This window comes from Euprymna scolopes, chromosome 9 (assembly GCF_053919585.1).
Source record: "Euprymna scolopes isolate OS-2025 chromosome 9, ASM5391958v1, whole genome shotgun sequence".
NCBI classification, from domain to species: Eukaryota; Metazoa; Mollusca; class Cephalopoda; order Sepiida; family Sepiolidae; genus Euprymna; species Euprymna scolopes.
Genome location: NC_136490.1, coordinates 40,835,368 through 40,858,069, shown reverse-complemented (window position 1 = coordinate 40,858,069; position 22,702 = coordinate 40,835,368). Strand labels below are relative to the sequence as shown.

The following is a 22,702-nucleotide window of genomic DNA, read 5'->3' as shown; positions in this document are numbered from 1 at the left end:
ATATGTGACACCGGTGCTTCTACCATTATTGGTCCTTTGAATGGTGGATATAGAAAGCATGAGCCAATTTTGAAAAAGTTATGAGGAAGTGAAAGCGTTTCTAAGAGAAAACATATTTTACAAGCGGAATTTTGTCTTTAATTCTTTGAATTGTTTTTTTTGTTTGTTTTTTTTTTTTTTACTTTTAGCTTAACTTGCGTTTATATTTCACCATTTCGTTTTTTACATTAATAAACGACCTTGCAAGTAAATAGGAAATAATATGGCGGCTGAAAACTGTTTTTCGACCCCAATAAAAGCATTACAATACATTTAAACCCTGCAGAATTTCCGCGATATGCGCCCTTGTTCTAAGTTAACAACTAGCCACTATTATGTTTCAAACTTAAAAAAAAAAAAAAAATCGCTTTAAAATAGTAAAAACACTAAAGCTTTTTCCCCGTTTGTTGTCTTTTTTTTTTTTTTTTTTTTTTGGAAGGGGGGGGGGTTGAAGCGCCACTATTATCCCAAAGAACCAGCTATATAAACACTTTGTAATATTTTTCAATAATTATTTATAATCAATTTTTATTTAAAATTAATAAATTATTTTCTAAAATATTTTGTTTATATGTTTACATTTTGTTTTTAAATAAAATTAAGAAATTAATTTTAAAAATATTATTTATATCAATCTCCATTCAAAAGGGTCATTTTTCGATAGCTTCACCGGTTGTTAACCTAAATTTTTCGAATGTCAGAACTGCGGGACCTACTTATCTCAACTGCACCCTTTTCTTTTAATTTAACGACTTTATTTTTTATTTTTCTTGCTGATAGTTCGATCAGCTGATTCACTGAAGGTATAATTTTTTTTTTCTTCTACTCGCGTGCGTGTCATGACCGGAACCGGAAGTCACCGGAGAAACAACGACTAACGCATGCGCAGGTCGGTAAGTGGGCGGTATTTCATCAAGCCAGGAAATTATGGTAAGTCTACGTTTTTTTTTATTTATTTATTCTTTCTCTTTTGCAAACGTTTTAGTCTATTTTTTCTTGATTAACATTATTATACGCATTGTAGTTAAATAAATTTAGATCCATTCACACCGTTAAGCGTGTCTTTTATTTTCATCATTTATGACTGACGATCCTTGAAGTGACCGCTGCCTGCCTGCTGCCATCAATTTACTGATGACAATTGTTGTCCTCAATGTTATTATTATTCTATCATTTTTTAATTGATAAATAAATCTTTTTTTCTTTTCTTTACTATAAATATATAGATTCATAATATTTTTTGTTGATAAAATATGCTTACGAACAATTTTTACAATTGTACGTGTGAAAATAGGGTTGGTCACGCCAGGTGTGTGTGGTTTTTACTTTAATCACTTTATTAACAGCTGACCATGACCATGTCACCATCACACCTGTTTTACTTTGTCCACAGTTTCCCCCTGTATTAAACAACAAAAATAAATAAAAATCTGTATGGTGTGCCTACCCGTGACGAAGCGAAAAGATCATATTCCCAAAATCACGTAAATTGATTCACATAAAGTTTATTTTTATAAAGAAAATCATTGTTAAACGATTTTAAGAGAATTCGTAGGCTTTACAACATAAACCTCGCAAGTTTTGAATTATTGTTGAGTTATCTCCTGTTTTTCAGATTTTTTTTTTGTTTTTGTTTTTTTTTTTTCAAAATGGTATGCAGGACAGTTACTCCTTCGACACTCATAACATTTAATTTTGTTATTTAAAAATGAAACTATTTAATTAATTTACGTAAAATTTGGAACATGATATTTTCATTTCGTCACGGTCACATATATTATTTATTTATTCTGCATATTCAGATTGGCACTTGTGGCGGCAATTAAAAGAAAATACGGTTTGGTTGTCCAACTTGTAAAGGGGGTTTATTCCGAAAGCTGTTCTTAACATGGGGAGGTTAAAAAAATAAGAAAATGCCTTTCGGAATAAACATCTCCAACCTCCACGTGTTAAGAACGGCTTTCAGAATAAATACCCCCAACCTCCTCGTGTTAAGAACGAACGGCTTTCAGAATAAACACCCTTTGAAGGTTGAACAACCAACCAGTGCAGTGACTGCAGTGCACAATAATCGAAGATACTGAAAATTCGGTATGATGTACGTACTCGTTTCAGAACGAAAATGGCATATTCCAAAAATCACGTAAATCGATCAAGTAGTTTTTGTTAAGAAATTCGAAATTTACGATTTTTAGCGATTTTACTACTAAACTGCATTGAAGGTAAGGCTGATTTTTCACCTCAATACATCGATTTAAGTTGTCTCCTCTTTTTTATTTCACCGGATTTAATCATGGCCAACAAAAACGCTACAACTGACTAAATTTGATTTGTTTGAATAAAAAAAAATACTTAACCAAATGACGTGATTTTTGGAATATTTCATCTTCGTTGTGTGGTACGTACATCATACAGACTTTTTGGTGCTTATTAAGATTGACACTTATGGCGGCAATTAAAAGTTTTGCCCTCTATTCTGGGTTAAAAAAAAAAATTTCTGACCTGTCACTATCCTATATCTCTATGAAACCATTGCATGGAGTATTGTTGCGACATTTTTGTTGGTGGATTAATCACTAAGTCGCTCCTTTAGACCAGGTCCATAAAAAGAGTCTAATAAGTTCTGCACTGTCTACCAAGCTCCAGCACCTATCCCATAATCACAATGCTGTATCCCTCTGTTTGCTTTACAAGTGTTTCAATAAAATCTGCTCTGACGAGCTTGCTAAACTTGTGCCCCTTACAAGCAGCAAAATTCCACCCCATCACCGTTTAGATCTTCAGATGCTGGAAAGCTTTCTAGTCTAATATCTTCTTTCTTCAAACTGCATGCTTTTAGAATTGCACACTGGGATACGACGTGCAAAATTGTTTATAACTCTTACACACTTCTCTTTTGACATTGTCGTGACTTGGGTTGTGATGACTCTCTTCAGTTAGGGAGTTGTTTTGATAAGCATTGCCTTTGAGATAACACCACAGATAAAAATCTATTATTTGGATTCATCGGACTACTGTTCTGAGTGTGATTTTCATAACATTTCGGTCAATGTAATTTTCAGCCTTCTTCATGTGTATCTTGTCAAATTCAGGAATTTGGACAGAATTTTGAGCGAAACCCTTTATTTACTTTACAGGGGTAGCATGTTCTTGTTCTGTCAGCCATGACTGGATAAAAGTCCTAAGTAATTCGCAATTGTATTTTTCAATCGCTCACACTGAGGATTGAACCTTCAACCTTCAGGAGAATATCACTTTTACAATTGATTTTCCAAGTACTCTAACCACTGTACCACTGGTCCTTGAGGCGGTTCAACAAAAACATTCCCAAGTTCGACAAGATACACCTGAAGAAGGTTGGAGGTTGCATCAACCGAAACGTTGTGAAAATCACACTCAAGATGAGAACAGTGGTCCGATGAATCCAAATAATAGGAATAATCAATCCTCATCTCAAAAATTCAGAAATGTCAAATAAAAATCTGTTGGATGCAATTAATGTGAAGCCCATTCAGGGTCCCATTTTTTCTACTAATGAGACGATAACCAAAGTGTCCTCACATATCATTGAACAGCAATAAAACAAAAACTCTTGGACATTAGTGGACAAGTCAAGCAGATACTGAAGTTTAATTGTACCAAATATAGTTGGATTGCAGAAAGTATTGTGGATTTTATTAATAATTTTATAGGTGACATTTGGGGAGGAGGTCAGTCTGTTCATTTAAAGAATAATCTATTATATAAAGTCTGCGTGTATGTCTGACTAAAAGTTAAAAACTACAAAGCAAATACCCACAAAACTAGTATATTCTTGATCATCGTTGCCCTGAATAACTAATGCCTTGAAATTTTTTTAATTCATTGTTTGGGAGGGGGGAGGGCAGTGTGACTTGGTTCCATCAGAAGTGTGTCTTTTTGTTTTTTGTGTTTTGTTTTTTTTTCCAATGATTTTATATACTAATGTGGAAATAAATGCCAACTCATTCCTTGAGGAACATATTATATAAAGAAAAGTTGTTTATCTGTGTGTGTGTCCAGAGAGGAATGGGTCAGGCAGAAGAGAAAATGGGAGAAGGAGAGAGAACGATAGATGGTTAGGGAGAAGTAAAGAGATGGAAATTTTACAATTTTGCCTCAGGCAATGCCGGATAGCCCTACTAGTTATAATATAAATAGATTGTAGTTAATTTCAAAATGATATTTCGTGTGTGACCTAATTGTTTATTTGTTGATACAAAAGATAAATGTTGAACGCTTCTAGCCTGAGATATTGAATGTTCTCCCTTAATTTAATCATATAGTGTTACGATATAATCACTAATTACAACTACTCAATATGAACTCTGATAATTAGTAACTGTTTTGTTAATAGTTATTTCTTTATAAAGATTGCAAGAAAAATACTTTCTTATCATCCATTCTTGTATGAAAGATGTGTGTATACATCAGCTGTTAGATGACTAATGAAACTTAGTGGCAATCTTTAAAGATTGTTACATATTTTCACAACCAGACAACATCACTGCTCACAAGAGCGCAGAAAGCCAATAAACCGGAAGTCCAAGACTTTAGTTTCGCCCTCATTTGGGCTCATCAGTTAGATACATCCGAACTCTGGATTTGAAACCCAAGATTTTGCATGCTAAACAAGCACTCTACCAACAGAGCAAACACGCCACACACAAAAGAATGTCTATTAACTTACATAGATCAAGCAACCCACAGCATAGATTCGACAGTGGAATGAAACTACCTGATACCGAACAAGAGATGTGATCATCCAACCAGCTATAACCCAAGCTGATATTTCACAAGTAGGAATTTTATACTTGGGGGACAATGCCATCACGACAAGCTAACTTAGCGAGCAATTAGTAATAAAATCTTCAGAATGTGAGCGAATAGATAAATTATTTCCACAGCCAGACTGTTGCAACTCACAAGAGCCAAGAAAGCCAACAAACCAGAAGTCCAAGACTCGAGTTTCGCCCTCATTTGGGCTCATCAGTTAGACACATCTGAACTTGTTGCCCTGAATGCATTCCTCACTACATTTAAAAAAAAAAGAAAGAATTTTGACGACTAAGTTAGTTGTAGTGTTTTGAATGCATTCAAAATTCTTATTCCAAGTAATATCCTTGGCCTGATGACGTAATTTTTCTGTAACAGGAAATTACAGAAACATATATGCACATATGTAGCTATTTGTTTGTATAAACGAATTTAATTTAATATATATACACATTAGCAGATGTACTCAACATTGCCCAGTATTAAATGTAACGTTAGGTCCTTTAAAAAAATGAAGTAAAAAAAAAAATGGAAATAAACTGAGACATGTGCATGCAGGTATTATGTTTTTTTTCAAAATAGTTCACTTCTTTTAAATAAAAAAACTACTCGAGCTGAGATCGTTGAAACCAAAACCTAATGACGGTGAGTCAAGTACAATAACCATTAGGCCAGCTTGTCACGATCTTTAAAAAAAAAAACCTAAATGGTCCCGTTCGGAATTCTGTGCAGATCCCTAAGTTCAATAGAAAGATTCTAGAGTTCATCCAAGATACATGTGAAGAAGGTTGGAGGTTACATCAACCGAAATGTTGTGAAAATAGCACTTAAGATGAGAACAGTGCTCCCAAGAATATAAATAATACAAATAATCAATCCTCATCGCAAAAAATTCAGAAAATTGATTCCTGTTCGCTTTTTAGCAGCGACATACATCTGCTGTTTTCTTATTCCACGTGTTACACATGCCGTTGTAGTTATGTGTTTGAATGGAAGAAAACCTGATTTTATTTTGTGGATGTTATTATTTGACCTTGTTTTTTTTTTGTTTTTTTTTTTTTTTTGGCAGTTACGTTATTTATTATTTTCATTTGTGGATGTTATTATTTGATTATTATTATTTTACCTAATCATTTTATTTAAATATTTCTTTTTCAGATTCGCTTTATTCTCATCCAAAACCGGGCGGGTAAAACTCGTCTCGCCAAATGGTACATGCACTTTGATGACGATGAGAAGCAAAAGTTAATTGAAGAGGTTCATGCAGTTGTGACGGTCAGAGATGCTAAACACACAAACTTTGTGGAGGTAAGCTTCATTCAATTAAAGTCTAGCTTACGTTTCATGCTACTTCAGCAGGGTTTTTTTTTTTTTTTTTAGGGGAGGGGGGTTCAACAATGTATTTATCTGATCTGAGGAATTTTTTCAACAAAAAACATGATTTTATTATTTATTTACAACAACTTAAGGCACGACCAATGTATGACAATGCAGGGGAGCTGACTTTATTAGAGTAAATGTGGGTAAATCGAAAATATAGGCATTTAAATACTGCAGTTATTATCATCAGCTCAATGATTGATTATTAAGATCAAGCAAAGCTCAACCAACTTATAGAATTAAACTAGCCTGGGTGCCGGTGTTGCCCAGTTATTTGGAGGTGTGTGTTGAGCAAAAAAAAAAAATAATTTAAAAAAATCTTTTTTAAAAAGTGGTAGGATGCAAGCAGGCTCGAACCTGTGAATGTGGAGAGAGGTGTTAAAAAAAAAAAATGGTAGTAGCGTGGGGAGGGACTCAAATAACAGTAGGCAGGCAGTGTGAAGAGAGGGGTTAAAAAAAAAAAACGTGGTAGTAGGCAGATAGGCTTGAACCCGTGATGTTAAGGTGGAAAAGAAAGTGAAAGAAAATCTGACGTCTTAGCTGATGTCTCTAAGACACGACCGGAAGTCAAAAGCGTTCAAATTAACCAAAGTCAATCTAACAGTGATGATGACTTGCTAAAATGTCAGCGGAAAATATCGACCCCTTTCTTGTACAAAACGACCGAGTTTAGGGTGAAGGAATTAATGTTTTTGTCCAATTTTTCGATATCAAAACATTGGAAAAAACACAAAAAAAACTAACTTAAGTCAAACGAACGATGTTAAATGTAAAAATCGAAAAAACAAACAAGAAAACAGAAAAACAAACGCATGAAAAATGGCTTAAATAAGCCTGTTTCGATATTAAAAGTTAAAAAATCAGTGGGTACCCGGGTGTTTTTGGGTGTGTGGTCGGGGGTGGATAAGCGAAGTAAAAAAAACAACAGAAAAACGAACGTTACGTGAAAAATGGCTTAAATAACACTGGTTCAATATTTAAATTTAAAAAATCGAAAAAAAAAAAAAGACATCTCACACCACGATTCGAACCAACGCGCTAACCAGCTGAGCTAACGCTACATACATGAAATTTAGTCAGTTTTTCAACTATTTAAAGTAAATCAGGTCATGACGTTATCTGACGCATGCGTAGAACCGGTCTTCATTACAAGAGGACCGTTTTTGTTGACTTCCCCCCCCCCCTGTCGAAAATTGTCGGTTTCGAGGTGAAAAAATGAACGTTTTTGGCCAATTTTTTGATATTTTTCAAGCGAAGGATGGAGCTTCAATATGATACCGAGTTTGTGAATTTTCGTTGTGTCTGTTGAAAGTTTTTAGCGAACACACAAACATACATACACACATTTTCGCTTTTATATTTATAAATAGGTTTAAAGAATCTGGATAGATTCTTTATATAATAACTTATCAGGAAATATGAAGTTCAATATATGAGCGCGGAGCATAACATATAATGAAATTTAAGACCAGATTAAATAAATATGGCTATATATGCATTTATTTGTCGGTTCAATAAGAAAAAAACATCATATAGAAAGAGAGGTTATAAATGATCTTTATACCTAGGCATTTCAAAGCTTAATGCTTCTCATCAGAAAAGGAGAAGGGATCTAGGTTACTAATATAGGGAAATGCAAGATCTAGCTTAGAGTACATTAGGATAGAGATGTAAAATAAAAAGAAGATAGATGAAGTATAGAACATAAGGATGAAAGAAAAACAAAAAGGTAAGGAGATGAAATAGCCGTTATATAACTTTTTTTTAGGGTAGAGAAGAGCGATAAGGTGTCTAAAATGGGGTTATATCTAATGGAGGAATACTGGGGTTTGGGGAAATGAGTAGAAAATGGAGAAATAAATTCATGTATACCTATATTTATTTTATCTTGTCTTAAATTTAATTTATATATATATATATATATATAAAGGTACTAACAGGAAGACCCAATGTTGTCCAAGATTGAATGAAAATCAATGAATGTTTCACACTCCCATATTTTAGTATCATCGAAATCGGTGAAATTGCCCATTTTCCAATCAAATCGATTGATTGCCTGTTCTAGTCAGGAATTACCGCAGTGCACTGGGAGAAAGCTTCATATGTATCCTTGCAGTGACTTAGTCCACAGTACATTGTAGTCTAGATTGCACTGTAGAGAACTACTGTTGATTTTATAAAATTCTTGTTGTATATAATGGTTTGAATTAAAGTTTAAAATGCAAAAGTCAAATATCATGGTTCAGTTGTACTCTAAACAGAAACATTCATTTTGAACATCCCCCTATCATATCAAAGAACCTGCTGTTGATTTTCTGTGCTTGGCCTTTCTGCTTGTGCTGTGATAATCGTTTGAATTTAAGTTTAAAATGAAAAACTCAAGTATCACGGTACAGGTATGCTTTAAACAGAAACATTCATTAAAAATTCACCCCTGTCATATCAAAGAACCTACTGTTGATTTTGTGCCAGGCCATTCTACTTATGTGGTAATAAAACTTCTCAAATTCACTTGTAAGGTTAGGTTATATAAGGTGTTCACTTTGATCAAAATCGCCTGTTCCTTCTTTCATCAGATTATAGTGATTATTGATACTTATCAAAGACATTCCAATACAAAATCTAAGAACACTGCCAGATACATAAAGTACACTTGTGTGAAATTTCATAAAAACCAGACTACCCATTTAGGAGTCCATAGGGAACAAACTTACACACACACATACAAAGTTCTTTTTATATAATAGATTATGGTAGTTTACAGCTGTTTCAAGGCGGTGTTTGGGACATTTTTCATCATTTCTTATTTGTCTTTTTTTTATTTTGTTTTAATTTAATTTTTATATTTTATTCATTAAAAAAAGTATTGAATTCACATAAAACCATGCCGATCCTCTTTAAAACGGAAATTCTCTAAATGATATATAATACAGGCGCAACACTAATTTTTCAGCAACAACTCAAAAATTGAAAATTAAACAAACAAAAAAATACAGCTAATAACTGTCACTAATTTTCCAGCAACTGATGGTTCAACACCTTTTAATCTGGACAAAATAATAAGAAGCTTGATAATTTTACTGTCAACAGACTAGTTTACTGCATGGCCAACAGATTGCCTTGTGTATAGCACACCATCACTTCATTTATTCACGCTGCATCCGCTGGTGGTAGTCTTTGTTTTATGATTATATCTTATTTTTTATAAAACCTCAATATTGTATTTTTAACAACTCAAAAATTGAAAATTAAACAAAAAATGCAGCTATTATAATTGCTGTCACCAATCAGTCAAAAATTTAATTTTCAACCGATCTGTATATTCTTACAAGCTGTATTTTTGTTTAATTTTCAATTTTCGGCCGATTATCAAGGCTTCACACCAAGTAAAATCCGACAAGTTGAATTCATTAGTTTTACAAGACTCGGAAAGAAACAATAAAAAATGTATTTTAAAACGCTTTTATTTACATTTTTTATTTATCCCCTTGACTACTGTACACTCATTAACTCTTATCCTCGAGTGGCCTCTTGACCTTGATAAGTAGTAACTCCTATGTAAAAAAAAAAAAAAATATCTTATCCTTGTAATTAGAAGAATATCTTTTATTACTTTTGATAACGTTTATTTGTTGCCTATTTGTTTCTTTAATACTTTTTTTTTGTAAACCATTCTTGAAAATCGCTCGTGATTTTTTTTTGTTTTGTTTTTTTAAATCAACTTTTGCCAGTCACTATTATCTAATAATTTCACCCTTTTCTTTTTATATTTTAGTTTCGAAACTTCAAAATTGTGTACCGCCGATATGCTGGGTTATATTTCTGTATCTGCGTCGACGTAAGTGACAACAATTTGGTATACCTAGAAGCAATCCATAACTTTGTGGAAGTGTTGAACGAATACTTTCATAATGTATGCGAATTGGATCTGGTATTCAACTTTTATAAGGTGAGCTTTCACTATTCAACTTTTTCTCTGAAGCTGCTGGACTGCTCTGACTGAAATTTTGCATGGGCCTTTGTTATGATAAGGTACAGTGAACTAAGTATTATGGTATCTGTCCAATACATAGTTAGGGATTAATAGGTATTAGTATTTAATGCAAAAATGAGCACAAATTTAACCATATTCAACCAAACAGTTTATCACAAAGCACTCCTTTAAAGCCATAACTTTTGCCCATTTTTAACAGGCTAAAACATTTAGTTTATGTATAATTTCTTCAATTAAACATGTAAAAAATTAAAAAAAAAAAAGAAAAAAAAAAAGAACCTTCTCAACCTAACTTTCACAGGCAACGTGAATTGGAACAACTACATAGAATTGGAACAACTACGTAGAAGACATTTCCAAAGCTACTGCAAAGGCAGGTTCCATCTACCATACCATAAATTCTCATACCTGCCAGTATCCAGTATCTCTACAAAGCCACCATTCACCCATGCATGAAGTATTGTAACAACATCTGTGCTGGTGCGTCTACCATTAGTTTCTCCCTCTTAAGAGTTAAAAAAAAAAACTGTCTCCAATCTAATAAGTCCCACACTATCATCCAAGCTCTAACACCTGTCCCATCGGTGCAATGTAGCATCTCTGTGCCTGTTTTACAAGTACTTTAATCAAACATACTTTAAACTCGTAGCACTTGTGCTCCCTCAATGTAAATACTCCTGACTGAACAAGCAGAAAATCCCTCCCTTTCACTGTAAATAGGCTATAACTTTTGCCCATTTTTTCCAGGCTAAAAATCTAGTATCATCTATTTCAGTTGTGTATTTTGGTAGCAATCTTTCTTTAAACACATATTAGAAAGAAAAATTTTCTGTCGGTTCATTCATTTTTTTTTTTTTTTTTTTTTTTTATGTTAAGTTGCTCTATCTTTTTCAGATCAAGGTTGTGTAGAAATTGTCTCAAATTGATTTTGATGGATTCAAACTTTCATAGAAAACTTGAAAAAAAAAAACTATTAAAATTAATGAACCAATAGGAAATGTTACTTGTCTTTATTACATATTTAAAAAATTTTCTTAAAGAAAATAGAAAGTGGATCTTGGGCTTAATTGCAGCAACCTCATAGCTCTCTTCCCTTATTTTATTCTTTATTCCTCACATTCTATGAACAATGTTTCTGACAAAGAGGGAAGAATTGCTGTTTTCTTGGACAGAATCTATGCCTTCTAACACTTATCATTGGCAAGTTTTTGACCTTGAAGTAGTATTTTTATTTTAGCTCCTTACATCAAGTGGCTTCATGCCTTGTCTGGAGTTATTTCTATATAAGAAAAAAACCTGCATATGTAAAATTGAAATATATATATATAAATTACACCCTCCATCAAAAATGATGGGGAAAAAAAAAATTATGCTTTTAATATAAGGAGCAGTTGTCTGCATGTATATTTGTATGTTCAGCTAAAAATAAAAAATGACAAAACAAATAGCCACAATGTTTGTGTTTTTCTTGATTGACAGTGTTCCAGATTCATGATATCTAAATTATAATAATAATAAATCATTCGTTCTTTGATCCCAAATTGTTTAGATTTTCCAACCAGATTATCTATATATATATATATATATATATATATAAAAGTGAACGTGTGTGTGTGTATGTCTGTGTACATTTTCCTATGCAATAACTCTGTCAATTTTTAGTCTACAGACTCTAAATTTGATATATAGGGTACTGAGATTTGGGAAAATCTATGTGATCGGTTTTTGGCCAGAAATTTGGCGATTAAGGGGTCAAAGTTCAACGATTTGACCTTTGAGAACTCTACCAAACTCCTCCGACAATTTTGGGTCTACGCACTTGAAATTTTAGATATAGGTTCCTTGGACATGGATCTAACTTAATAACTTGATTTGATCCCAAAACAATAAATTTTAAGGGGTCATAATAGGGGTCAAAGTTAAAAAAATTGACCTCTGCAGTCTCTTCCAAATTACTCAGACAATTTCTGGTCTAAATATTTGAAATTTTACATCAAGGGTATTCAGAGATAGGGCAAGCTTTTTCATCAGTTTGGGTCGATAATTTTTAGTTACCAATATATAAATGTATATATGTATGTCTGTTGCATGTCTGCCTTAAACTTTCAATAGAGGCGACGGATTTTACCAAGATCAGTATCGTTTTAAAGTTCGATCTTTCATACAACAAATATCGAAAAATTGGCTAAAAACATTAATATCTTCCCCTTCAACTAGGCACTTTTCTACAGAGGGGGAGTCACTTTTTTCACCGATATTTTTGAAAGTTAACTTCTCCTTTAGATTGTCTAGCCTTAATTTTTAAAAAATGTTGCTTCTGGTTTGGCGGTGGTCATAACAGCATAAACGTTAGGTTTTACCCCGTTCTTTTCCTCCTTTGCGGTACGGGTTTGAGCCTGCCTTCCTACTACCACTTTTTTTTTTTTTTTTTTTTTTTTTTTTGCTCAACATACACATGCAAACACTCGGGCAATGCCGGTTTACTAAATAAAGGGAAATAACCAATTTTATTTCATGAACAGTTAGTTTTCTTATGTTGACTCATTTCTTGAGGAATCTATTAAAAACAAGATGCCTGTGTGTATATCCAGAGAGCGGAATGGGCTGAGCAGACAAGAAAAAGGGAATGGAGAGAGGTAAGCAGGAGAGGAGAAAGAGAGAGAAGTTTTAATATAAATATGTTATACTTTTGCTCTGGGCAATGTCAGATAATCTTGCTAATATCCCTATAAAGTAAGAATTACATCAATAATTGAAATTTTCATACATAAGTTATAATTTTCAATGCGCTAAAGAAAAAAAAACACCTATTGACTTTTTATTTAGAGTAAAATATTTTTTTCAGAATACATTAAGGACGGACATTGTTTGAATTGCTATTTGCTTTCTGATGTAATTTCTTTTATTTCAGTTCACTCTATTTTTTTTTTTTTCTTGTTAGCTTTTTTCAATTGAAGATAGTTCAGTTTTTAATTTGAGACTGAACTATCACTAGTTGAAATAAAAAGTAGCCTCAAGAAGAAAGAAAACCCCAACGGTTGACTTTTAAATGTAATGTGAACATCTTGCTTTGTATTTTTTTAATTATTCAAACTTTTGTTCTTATCTTGAGTGTTATTTTCACAACATTTCAGCCAATGTAACCTCCAACATTCTTCTGTTGTATCTTGTCAAACTCGGGAGTCTTTCCATCAAACTCATGAATCTGCATGGATTTTTGAACAGAATCATTAGATGGATTAGATAAATCTAATCCACAGGGTTTGTATGTTCTTGTTTTGTCAGCCATAATCGGGTAAAAGTCTCAAGTAATTTGAAATTATATTCTTAGCATCACCCGCACTGATACTTCTACCTGGTTATGGCTGACAGAACAAGAGCAAGCTCCCTTCATGGATTAAATAAAGAATTCTGTTTAAAAATCAGTGCAGATTCCCAAGTTTTACTGAAAGCTTTTCAAATTCGATAAGATACATCTGAAGAAGCTTACATTACAACATTATACATTATTAGAAGGTTACATTGGCCGAAACAGCTCAACTGAACTCCAATCTATGTTTCTCCCTTGCTAAACTTTCACAAAAAAAAACACTCAACTAGCTACGACCACTACATACACTTTCTCCCACCCTTTGTCTAAATCTAAACAGATTCCATCAACAAAGCTTCTTTCCTAGAACTGCTTCCTGGTTGAATACAACATGATAGCCTTCAAATCCAATGTAAACAAGTATGTGTTGAACCGTCCACATAAATAATCAAATTCTACTTAATTTTCACCATTAACGATTACTACATTACCACCTTACAATCATTAACCCGTATCCTCGAGTGGCCTTCGGACCTTGATAAATGGTGACTTCCAAGTAAAAAAAAAAAAAAAAAAAAACGTGAGAATACTATTCAAGATGAGAATAGTAGTCCAAAATAATACAAATTATCAATCCTCATCTAAAAAAAACATACAGAAACAAACGTCTTGCTGCATAACTGCCTACAAATATTGCTCTATGCATCTAACCCCCTATCACAAAATGCTTCAATGCAAATAATCTCGTTTAGGGTGAACAAAAATAAATAACTGAATAAAAATATACTCATACCAAACCATATTTGCTGTTTTTCAGGTCTACAGTGTCGTCGACGAGATGTTCACAGCTGGGGAAATCCGCGAAACTAGTCAAACCAAAGTGCTGAAACAGCTCCTCATGCTTTCTTCATTAGAGTGAAATTTAAACTTTGTCTCCTGTTGGATCTCCAGCTTGGTTATTATAAATGTCAGTAACCGTGCTGGGGGGTGAGCCATACTTGTATTCTTCTCCATGAAATCTTGTACCCCCCCCTCCTCTTCCCTCCTCCTTGCCCCACTCCCGCCTCACATCCCCCTTCCTACCAACTTCTTAGCTTGCTCTGCTGAATGAAAGCTATTTATAGTAACCACAGCCATAAATAAATTGATGATATGCTATGGAAGCCGTCGGGAGAATTTAAAAAAATCTTTTGAAGAAAAGTGGGCTATATTTTGATTCAGAAGAAATGAAGAGAAAACGCAAAGAAACATGCATTGCTGCTGCTGCTGACGACGACGATATTCGATGTGTAAATGATTGCATTAAAAAAAATTTTGATTCCGCTTGTATATTGACAGCAAGTGGTTATTCTCACAGAACAGTTCACGACTGACCATGCACGCTTCTTCTCAAATTTATCCTTTCATCTTTGAAAAAAAGAAAGAAAAAAAGATGATTTTTTTTTTATTATTTTTTTTTTTTTTAGCACTTAATATCCTGGTATGATTAAAAGAAAATGAAATATGTGCATGTAAGTTAAAAAAAAAAAAAAAAAAAATGAAAATTTTTTTAAAAGAAAAGAAAAAAAAAAGAAAAAGTTTAAAATTAAAAAAAAAGCACTTTATATAATCAGATAAAATGGGTTACCTAGACCTTGCTAAAAATAATGAATATAAATTAAAATTAAACTAAAATAATGATGATGAGGGAGATATTCGAGTTCCATATTTACTAACTCTGAATCTTACAGATTCTGTGCCATCTTTGTGTTGATAAATTCAGAAAGCTAAGTTCAATATTTTTTGCTATTCACGTTCAGTAGTGTGATTTCTTCATAAGACTGCACATGAATTAAATAATGTCGTACAATTGGATGTGTTCTCCGTAACACAAGAGCAAGGTCCTGGTAATCAGTGATTTTTTTCACCCATTGGCACACTAGAGAGTTATCTCCCTTCATCCAAAATGCGAACAAAAGAAAGCAGTTGCAATGTTGACACAAGTTCCGCTTAAACATGTTTTGTTTTGTTTTGTTTTTAATCAAAAAATTTTCAAAAGCCCCACCCCCTCGACCCAGTCCCATTCACTTTCAATAACTCCTTATTTAAACCAAACAAAGGTCAATTTAAAAAAAAAAAAAAAGGTATTTTTATAGAATCATTCCTGTCTCAAAAAAATTTTTTTTCTATGTATTTGGACCATTAAATGGTGGGGTTTTGCAACTTGGACTTAACCCATTAACACCCATGGTCTTTTTTTTAAGGATCACACATAAAATGTTTAATATTTACTGAACTGTTAGTTTAAATATCTATGTGTATATTAAATATAGGTAAAATTCATTTTAGAACAATTTAATTTAATATTTTGAAGCAAAAATAAACATAATTACCAAATTAATTAACTAAAAAAAATTTGGGTGTTAATGGGTTAAGTGATTTTTCTTTTTTTAGCATAGAGGCTTGCTACTTGGACTTAGGGTTAGTGACAGAAGTGATTCTGTAAAATTACCCTAAAAAAATACTCATTCCACTGGAAATACTTATCGCCAATTAATTCATTATTTACAGAAAAATGTTAATTTTGAACTGTGCCCGAGTATGATATGAACAAAGTATTGAAAAGTGTGTACAATTTAAGACTATTAAAGCCGTTTCAGTTATGTTCTTCAAGATTATTATTATTGTTATATAAAATATGTTCTTCTTTTTTTTTTTTAAATATATTAGAATTAAGAAGTGCAGAAAATCTACAGTTTACAACCAATAAACTCCAAATCGATTGCAACTTTTTTTCTGTTCTCAATTTGTTGAATCAGATTAAATTACATAAAATAATGATTTTCCGTGGTAAGAATAATATATAGTTTATAATTTGCGTTTTTGGAGAAATACAAACAGAATGCTCAAATACATTTGTAAGGGTATTATATATTTATTACAAATGCTACTATGAGCAAGTTTGAAACATGAAATTGAGTTTCAGACAAAATGAAATGTTTAGTAATTAGGGTGGTAGATAAGGATGGAAGCAGGCTAGTAAAAATAATGCAAACACATCTCTAAACCTATTGATCTCATACATATATATATATATATATATATATATATATATATGATGAGAATAATGGAAATAGTATTCCAACAAAATAGACAAATAAAAAGGAACAAACCGAGTTATGTGTTCATCAACGTTTTGTCTTTATTTTTACTTCCAAAGGAAGTCTTGAAATAAAGATGAAACATTGATGAACACATAACTCGGTTTGTTCCTTTTTATTTCTCTCTCTCTCTCTCTCTCTCTCTATATATATATATATATATATATATATATATATATATATATATATATATATTTTTTTTTTTTTTTTTTTTTTTTTTTTTCTTCTAACTCAAAATTTACTTATTAACTTTCGGTATTGTTTATATACCAATTAAACCAAATTCAATTTTAATTAAACTTAATGATTATCAGTATTTATAATTGAGCATATATATTATAAATTCACAATAATCAAGACAACAATATATTATAACAGGTTTATCATAAGATGTACTTTTTCAATGTTGCAATAATTTCTTGACCATTCGGATAAGCTTAAACATTAATGGTTAAGAAACGATTGTAGTACTGACGAAGTACATCTTATGATAAACCTGTTATAATATATTGTTGTCTTGGTTATTGTGAATTTATTATACGATATATATAAACAAATTATTACAGTGTAGATTGATTTGAATAGGAATCAGTTTCCAAAGCAAAAATGAAGCTCACTATTTTCACTTTTAAAAATTGAATTTGTTTTTTATTTTAATAGTTCTAATGACAAATAAAGAAAGTATTAAATTGAAATTATATTATTCTGTGATATTGTGATAATTTCGGAACAAAATAGCCTATACAAATGTTTCTGGAAAAGTCAATGGCATTCATAGGTAATCCAGTCTGTTATAAATAACTCCTTCATCAGAAAGGTGACAAATCTGGAGTATTCCACAAAATCAAGACACAAATCCTTAAATAACAGTTGAGCAATCAGAAATCATTAGAAACAATATCGGGTACAAGAAAGAAGTTCAATACCAAAACAGATTTGATAAAATTTGACTGTCTTCCTTTGTATTTTGATATCATTTCTAAGAATCTCTGGTTTCTTTTTTGTCATTTCTCTGAGAATATTTGCCCTAATTTTGTGGAATACTGGAGACTTGTCGTCCTTTTTTTGTAACCGCCTTGATTGCGTATGAGTCGTCGACTTCTCCAGAAACATCTGTTAAGTTTAACTTAGTAATGTGTGCTCTGCCTGTTTTTTTATTTTTCATGAAAATTGTTTCAGACAAAGCATAAAGATTCTTGATATAAAAAGCTAAAAACAAAACTACTTCAAGGTCAAAAACTAGCCAACGGTAAGTGTTAGATGGGCGGAAAACAGCAATTCTTCCCCCTTTGTCAAAAACATTGCTGATGGAATGTGAGAACTAAAGGACCAAATAAAGAAAACGAGAGTTACAAAGCAGCCAAAAGTAAACTCTACTTTCTACTCTCTTTTTTTTTATCAACCGATCGCATGTTTCTATTTGCGTACGAACAGAGAAACTCCAAAAACAGAATAACTTTATATAGAGAGTATATAGATAAATTGTTTTAAAAAAAAAATGAGTATATACTTTTGAAAGAAAAAAAAAAAACTTTCAAGAATATGAAAACAGTGGGTTTTTTTTTTTTTTTTTTGTTTTTTTTGTTTTTTTTTTTTTCAGAATAATTGGTGTCAGTCTAAATAGATGGTATTTAATGATACATATATTTCAAGATAATGTGTTTATGTTATGAAGACTACTTAACATTATTACTGATATCATGATATATTCGGGTTTTATCAGGTTTGCATTTACAAAGATCCCCCCCCCTCAAAAAAAAAAAACCTACATTTTATCACTGTAGAGCACATAAAGAACATACATATTAGTCTGTAATATTGTGTTCATGTTTGTCGTTATATCATGTGATCGACAATAGCTGTGAATATTTGAATATTTTTTTTTTTAATTTTATTGTCATAATCATTTTGTTTTGAATAGTAAATAAAATCAATTGGTGATCATTACCATTGTAAACATAAATCACTTTTTGGGAAATTAGTTGAAAATAATTTATTTAGCTATTCATTTGTGACCTACTTGCGTTAATAGAATATATTTAATCTATCATATAAAAGGCAGTTGTCTGTATGTATGTATGTGTGTTTATATGTTCAGCTAAAAGTAAAAAACTGCAAAACAAAAACACACAAAGTTAGCATATTCTTGATCGGTGTTGCCCTAGATATGTAATACCTAAAATTTAGAAAAAATTCATTCTCTTGAGGGTCAGCTGGGCTGGATTTTGTCAAGGAGGTCAGTTTTTCAGTGTTATTATGTACTAAGTTGGAAAAGAAAATGTTAACTCATTAATGGAGGAATCTATTATGTAAAGGAGAATAGTGTGTGTGTGCAGCTAGAGAGGAATGGGATAGACAGGGGACAAAGAAGAGGTTGAGGAAGAGATAGAGGTAGAGAGATGGAAGTTTTAATAGAAATAAGTTACACTTTGGCCAAGGGCAACACTAGGTAACTTAGCTAGTGTTTAATAAAAGTTATGTCTTTAAAGTTCTGTAAATATTGGATCTAAGGAAAATAGTCACCTTTCTTTACCTTACTAACTAAATAAAATGGCTATTTCCCTCAGATCTAATATTTAGGGAAACTGTTATTAAATAATTTTTTTAAACAATTAGATCATGAATGAATATATAAAGTAAAATAAATTGTTGTTGGCTAATTTCCTAATTGTATTTCCTTTAAAATAATTGCTAAAAATTGCTTGATTGGTAAAAATAAAATGTTGCTAACAATGATGATGATGATCAATCTATCTTGTTTAATCCTAGTATGAGATCAGTTCGTAGAAAGTGACCTTAAATATGGAAACATGCTATGTGTTTATGTATACAGAGTCTGCCATATCATTTTATTTTAGCATAATGAATGCAAAATGGAAGAAATATTAAACTGCACTATAGATAATAATCATATTTTGTGCATTTATCTAGTCTAGATGGAGGAGAGTAATAAAATTGACTAATCCATTTTTAATAGCGTTAGTTGAAATGTATTTTAAAAACAAACTATGGCGATCGCTCGCAAGCATAATTCTTCAATTAATTGAAGAGCATCTTCTTCGTAAAGCTTGACACTTAAAAAGAAAACACAAATAGGATCTTATGTCATTTTCTTAAAAAGAAAATCTATTGAAACCTCATGTAATGATATGTCAATACAAAGATGTTTCACTTTTTATCAGTTTTTTTTTTTTAATTTACAATTTAAATACAACTCTGTATGAGAATAAGTGGATATTGAGCTATTATTTTTCATTATCTTCTTACTCGCACGCACACACACACACACACACACATATATTATGTGGATAAAATAGACAGTATGTTATATAATGAAATGTAGTGAAAGACGAACTGAAACGTACAAATTAAACATATTAGAAAAACAAATGAGATTAAGCCAGTTTCATTCAGATAGAATAATATTCCAAAGACATTGTCTATCCAAACAAAACTGGTCTACCTCTTATTTATTTGTTCCATTTTTGTCTTGTGTATATATATATATATATATATATATATATATATAATATAAAATAAAAATCTTGATATTGAAAATTTGAATAAATTTTCAAAAAGCCTTTATAAACCTGTAAGGAAGGTATATGAAATTTTAATTATTCAGCAAGGAGTACAAATAAAACAAGACAAACCTTATTCCATAGAGTTTTGAAGTGTGCAATTTTTCTCCTCAGAGGAAAGAGGTTTGCAAATTTGTTTTATGTAAGCATTTATATGTTGCAACACGTTCATGAGCATGTTTTGGTCGGCTAGTTACAAAGAACTAGAGATCTCTTCAGGCGATGCTGCATATACAAAACTAAAAGTCCATATAGGCAGCAAGCATCGCCTGGAGAGGTCTCAAGTTGCTTGTAACTGGCTGATCAAAACATGTTCATGAATGTGTAACAACATATAAATGCTTATGTAAAAGAAATAAAAATTATATCTTGCCCTTCTTCTGTATTGAGCACTCTTGTATTAACCTTGTTAAAACTTCATTGGTTGCTTCACCTCTGGAAAATATTTGCATGGAATTATGTATGTAGCGAGAGAGAAAATGATTAAATGTGGGGTAAATGAATCAGTATAAGTTCATTCACATGTTCTAAGAAATCCAGACAACAACCAGGGATAATGTACAATCATTTCAGAGACAAAATTGTGTTTATTTAGGCTCTGGCTCTGAATATAATGTCTTATATAAAAATAATGGTAAAATGAATAAAAAAATAAAAAAGACCTATTTTTACTGCCAACACATTTTGCTTTTAGAACTTTATCAACGGCAAATTACGAAAATTTATTAATCTACTTTTTTGTTTTCTCAAAATTTGCATTTTGCTGAAATTCTAAAAAATAACATAATGCATTGGCAGTCTTTTATTTATTTTATTTTTTTACCATTCCAAAAATTAATTTGTCTAGTAAATAAATGTTGTTTATTATTCAGTTTCTATTTGTACTGAAGTCATTTTGTAATATTTTTTCTTTTCATTTTTTTGTTAATCTTATTCAATGTTTTTTTTTTATTATTCTGTTTAATTTAGATGTTTTTAGATTTCTTGACAAATTCTTTCAGAAAATATTTTTTTTTTGTTTTGTGTTTTGAAAATAAAAGAATTATCAAGAATATTGTCTTTACACTAATCTCATCATCGTTATTGCGTTTTTTTTATGTCTATATTTTGTCCAAGAGATTTCCTCATGATCAACTGATTCATTCTTTTATGGGTCTTTAGCCAGTTAAAATTGTTTTAAAGGGGTCAAAAATGATTAAAAAAAATCGTTAATACATTTTGTACATTGATCTTAGTTTATTTTTAATTTTTCATTACTTTATATGTGTGTCACGTTGGTACAGTGGTAACATCACCAGCTTTGAATGCTAGTTTCAGTTTCTAGCTGATGGCACCAAAATACTTTTTTTTTTACTTTTGAAATCATGACTATAATAATATATACGAAATCTGTACAAATTAGAATATCATATTTAAGCGCCCCCACACCCGCTAGTCACTTTAAAATGATTTTCTTCATAAAAATAAAACTGTTTGATCAATGTACATAATTTTTGGAAGATGATATTTTCAAACCAACAGAAGTATATAGAATCTAGAAGTAATGTTAAGAAAGAAATAGCGACAGCTAAGAGAGAATTTACTGAAACCACTAAAAAACGCATCGAAGCACAAAAATTAGGAAATCGTGGCTTCTGGAAAATCTACAACAGTGTAGTAAATAATGGGCAATCAACAATTCCCCCGCTAACCAACAATCACGAGGTTGTTTGCTCAGCAACCGACAAGGCTAATATGCTTGCCAGCCGGTTTGCCTCGAACTCCACACTGGACCCTACCAACCACCCCCTGCCTGACTTTCCTTTGCGGACAGACGCCACGCTAGACGATCTAAAAATCACCCCTGCTCAGGTACACGCTATCATAAAAAACCTTGACACTTCAAAAGCATGTGGACCTGATCTCATCCCAGCTGTGCTATTAAAAAAGTGCTCAGCCGAAGTAGCTCCAGTTCTCTCCAAACTCTACAACAAATGCCTTAATGAATCTTGCTTTCCGGGCTGTTGGAAAACTGCTTCTGTGGTACCAATATTCAAGAATTCTGGCGAAAGAACTGACCCATCAAATTATTGCCCCATTAGCCTCCTCCCACTTTTCGCCAAAATATTTGAGACCATCATTAACCATGCTCCTGTCCAGCACCTTACAGATGCTAAACTTCTGACTGACAAACAATATGGATTTAGACATGCCTGTTCCATAGCTGACATCCTCACTGTAATCTCTGAACGTATATACCATTCACTGGACAAAGCGGGGGAGGGCAGAGCGGTAGCTCTAGATATATCTAAGGCTTTTGACAGGGTATGGCACAAGGGTCTCCTCAGGAAAATTAAATTATACGGTATCACTGGTAGAATACTTAACATAATTAAATCCTTCTTAGATAAGAGAAAAATCCAGGTTGTCCTCGACGGCCGTACGTCTAAATAGTGTGATATAAATGCTGGAGTGCCTCAGGGGT

The 22,702-nt window shown here is 32.0% G+C and overlaps 1 protein-coding gene across 1 annotated transcript; it reads left to right on the top strand.

Annotated features, from left to right (window-relative positions):
* The first annotated feature begins 829 nt into the window (after positions 1 to 829).
* Positions 830 to 16,169, top strand: LOC145284524 (AP-2 complex subunit sigma). The gene is made up of 4 exons (XM_080133411.1): positions 830 to 969; positions 5,992 to 6,141; positions 9,989 to 10,162; positions 14,335 to 16,169. The coding sequence occupies exons 1-4, from the start codon at positions 967 to 969 to the stop codon at positions 14,434 to 14,436; spliced, it is 429 nt and encodes a 142-aa protein (XP_079989537.1). The 5' UTR covers positions 830 to 966; the 3' UTR covers positions 14,437 to 16,169.
* Positions 16,170 to 22,702: the final 6,533 nt, after the last annotated feature.

Excerpts from the sequence above, each read along its gene's own strand:
- LOC145284524 (XM_080133411.1), top strand. Across the intron at positions 6,142-9,988 it reads AACACACAAACTTTGTGGAG|TTTCGAAACTTCAAAATTGT; the intron begins GTAAGCTTCATT and ends TTTATATTTTAG. Across the intron at positions 10,163-14,334 it reads TGGTATTCAACTTTTATAAG|GTCTACAGTGTCGTCGACGA; the intron begins GTGAGCTTTCAC and ends GCTGTTTTTCAG.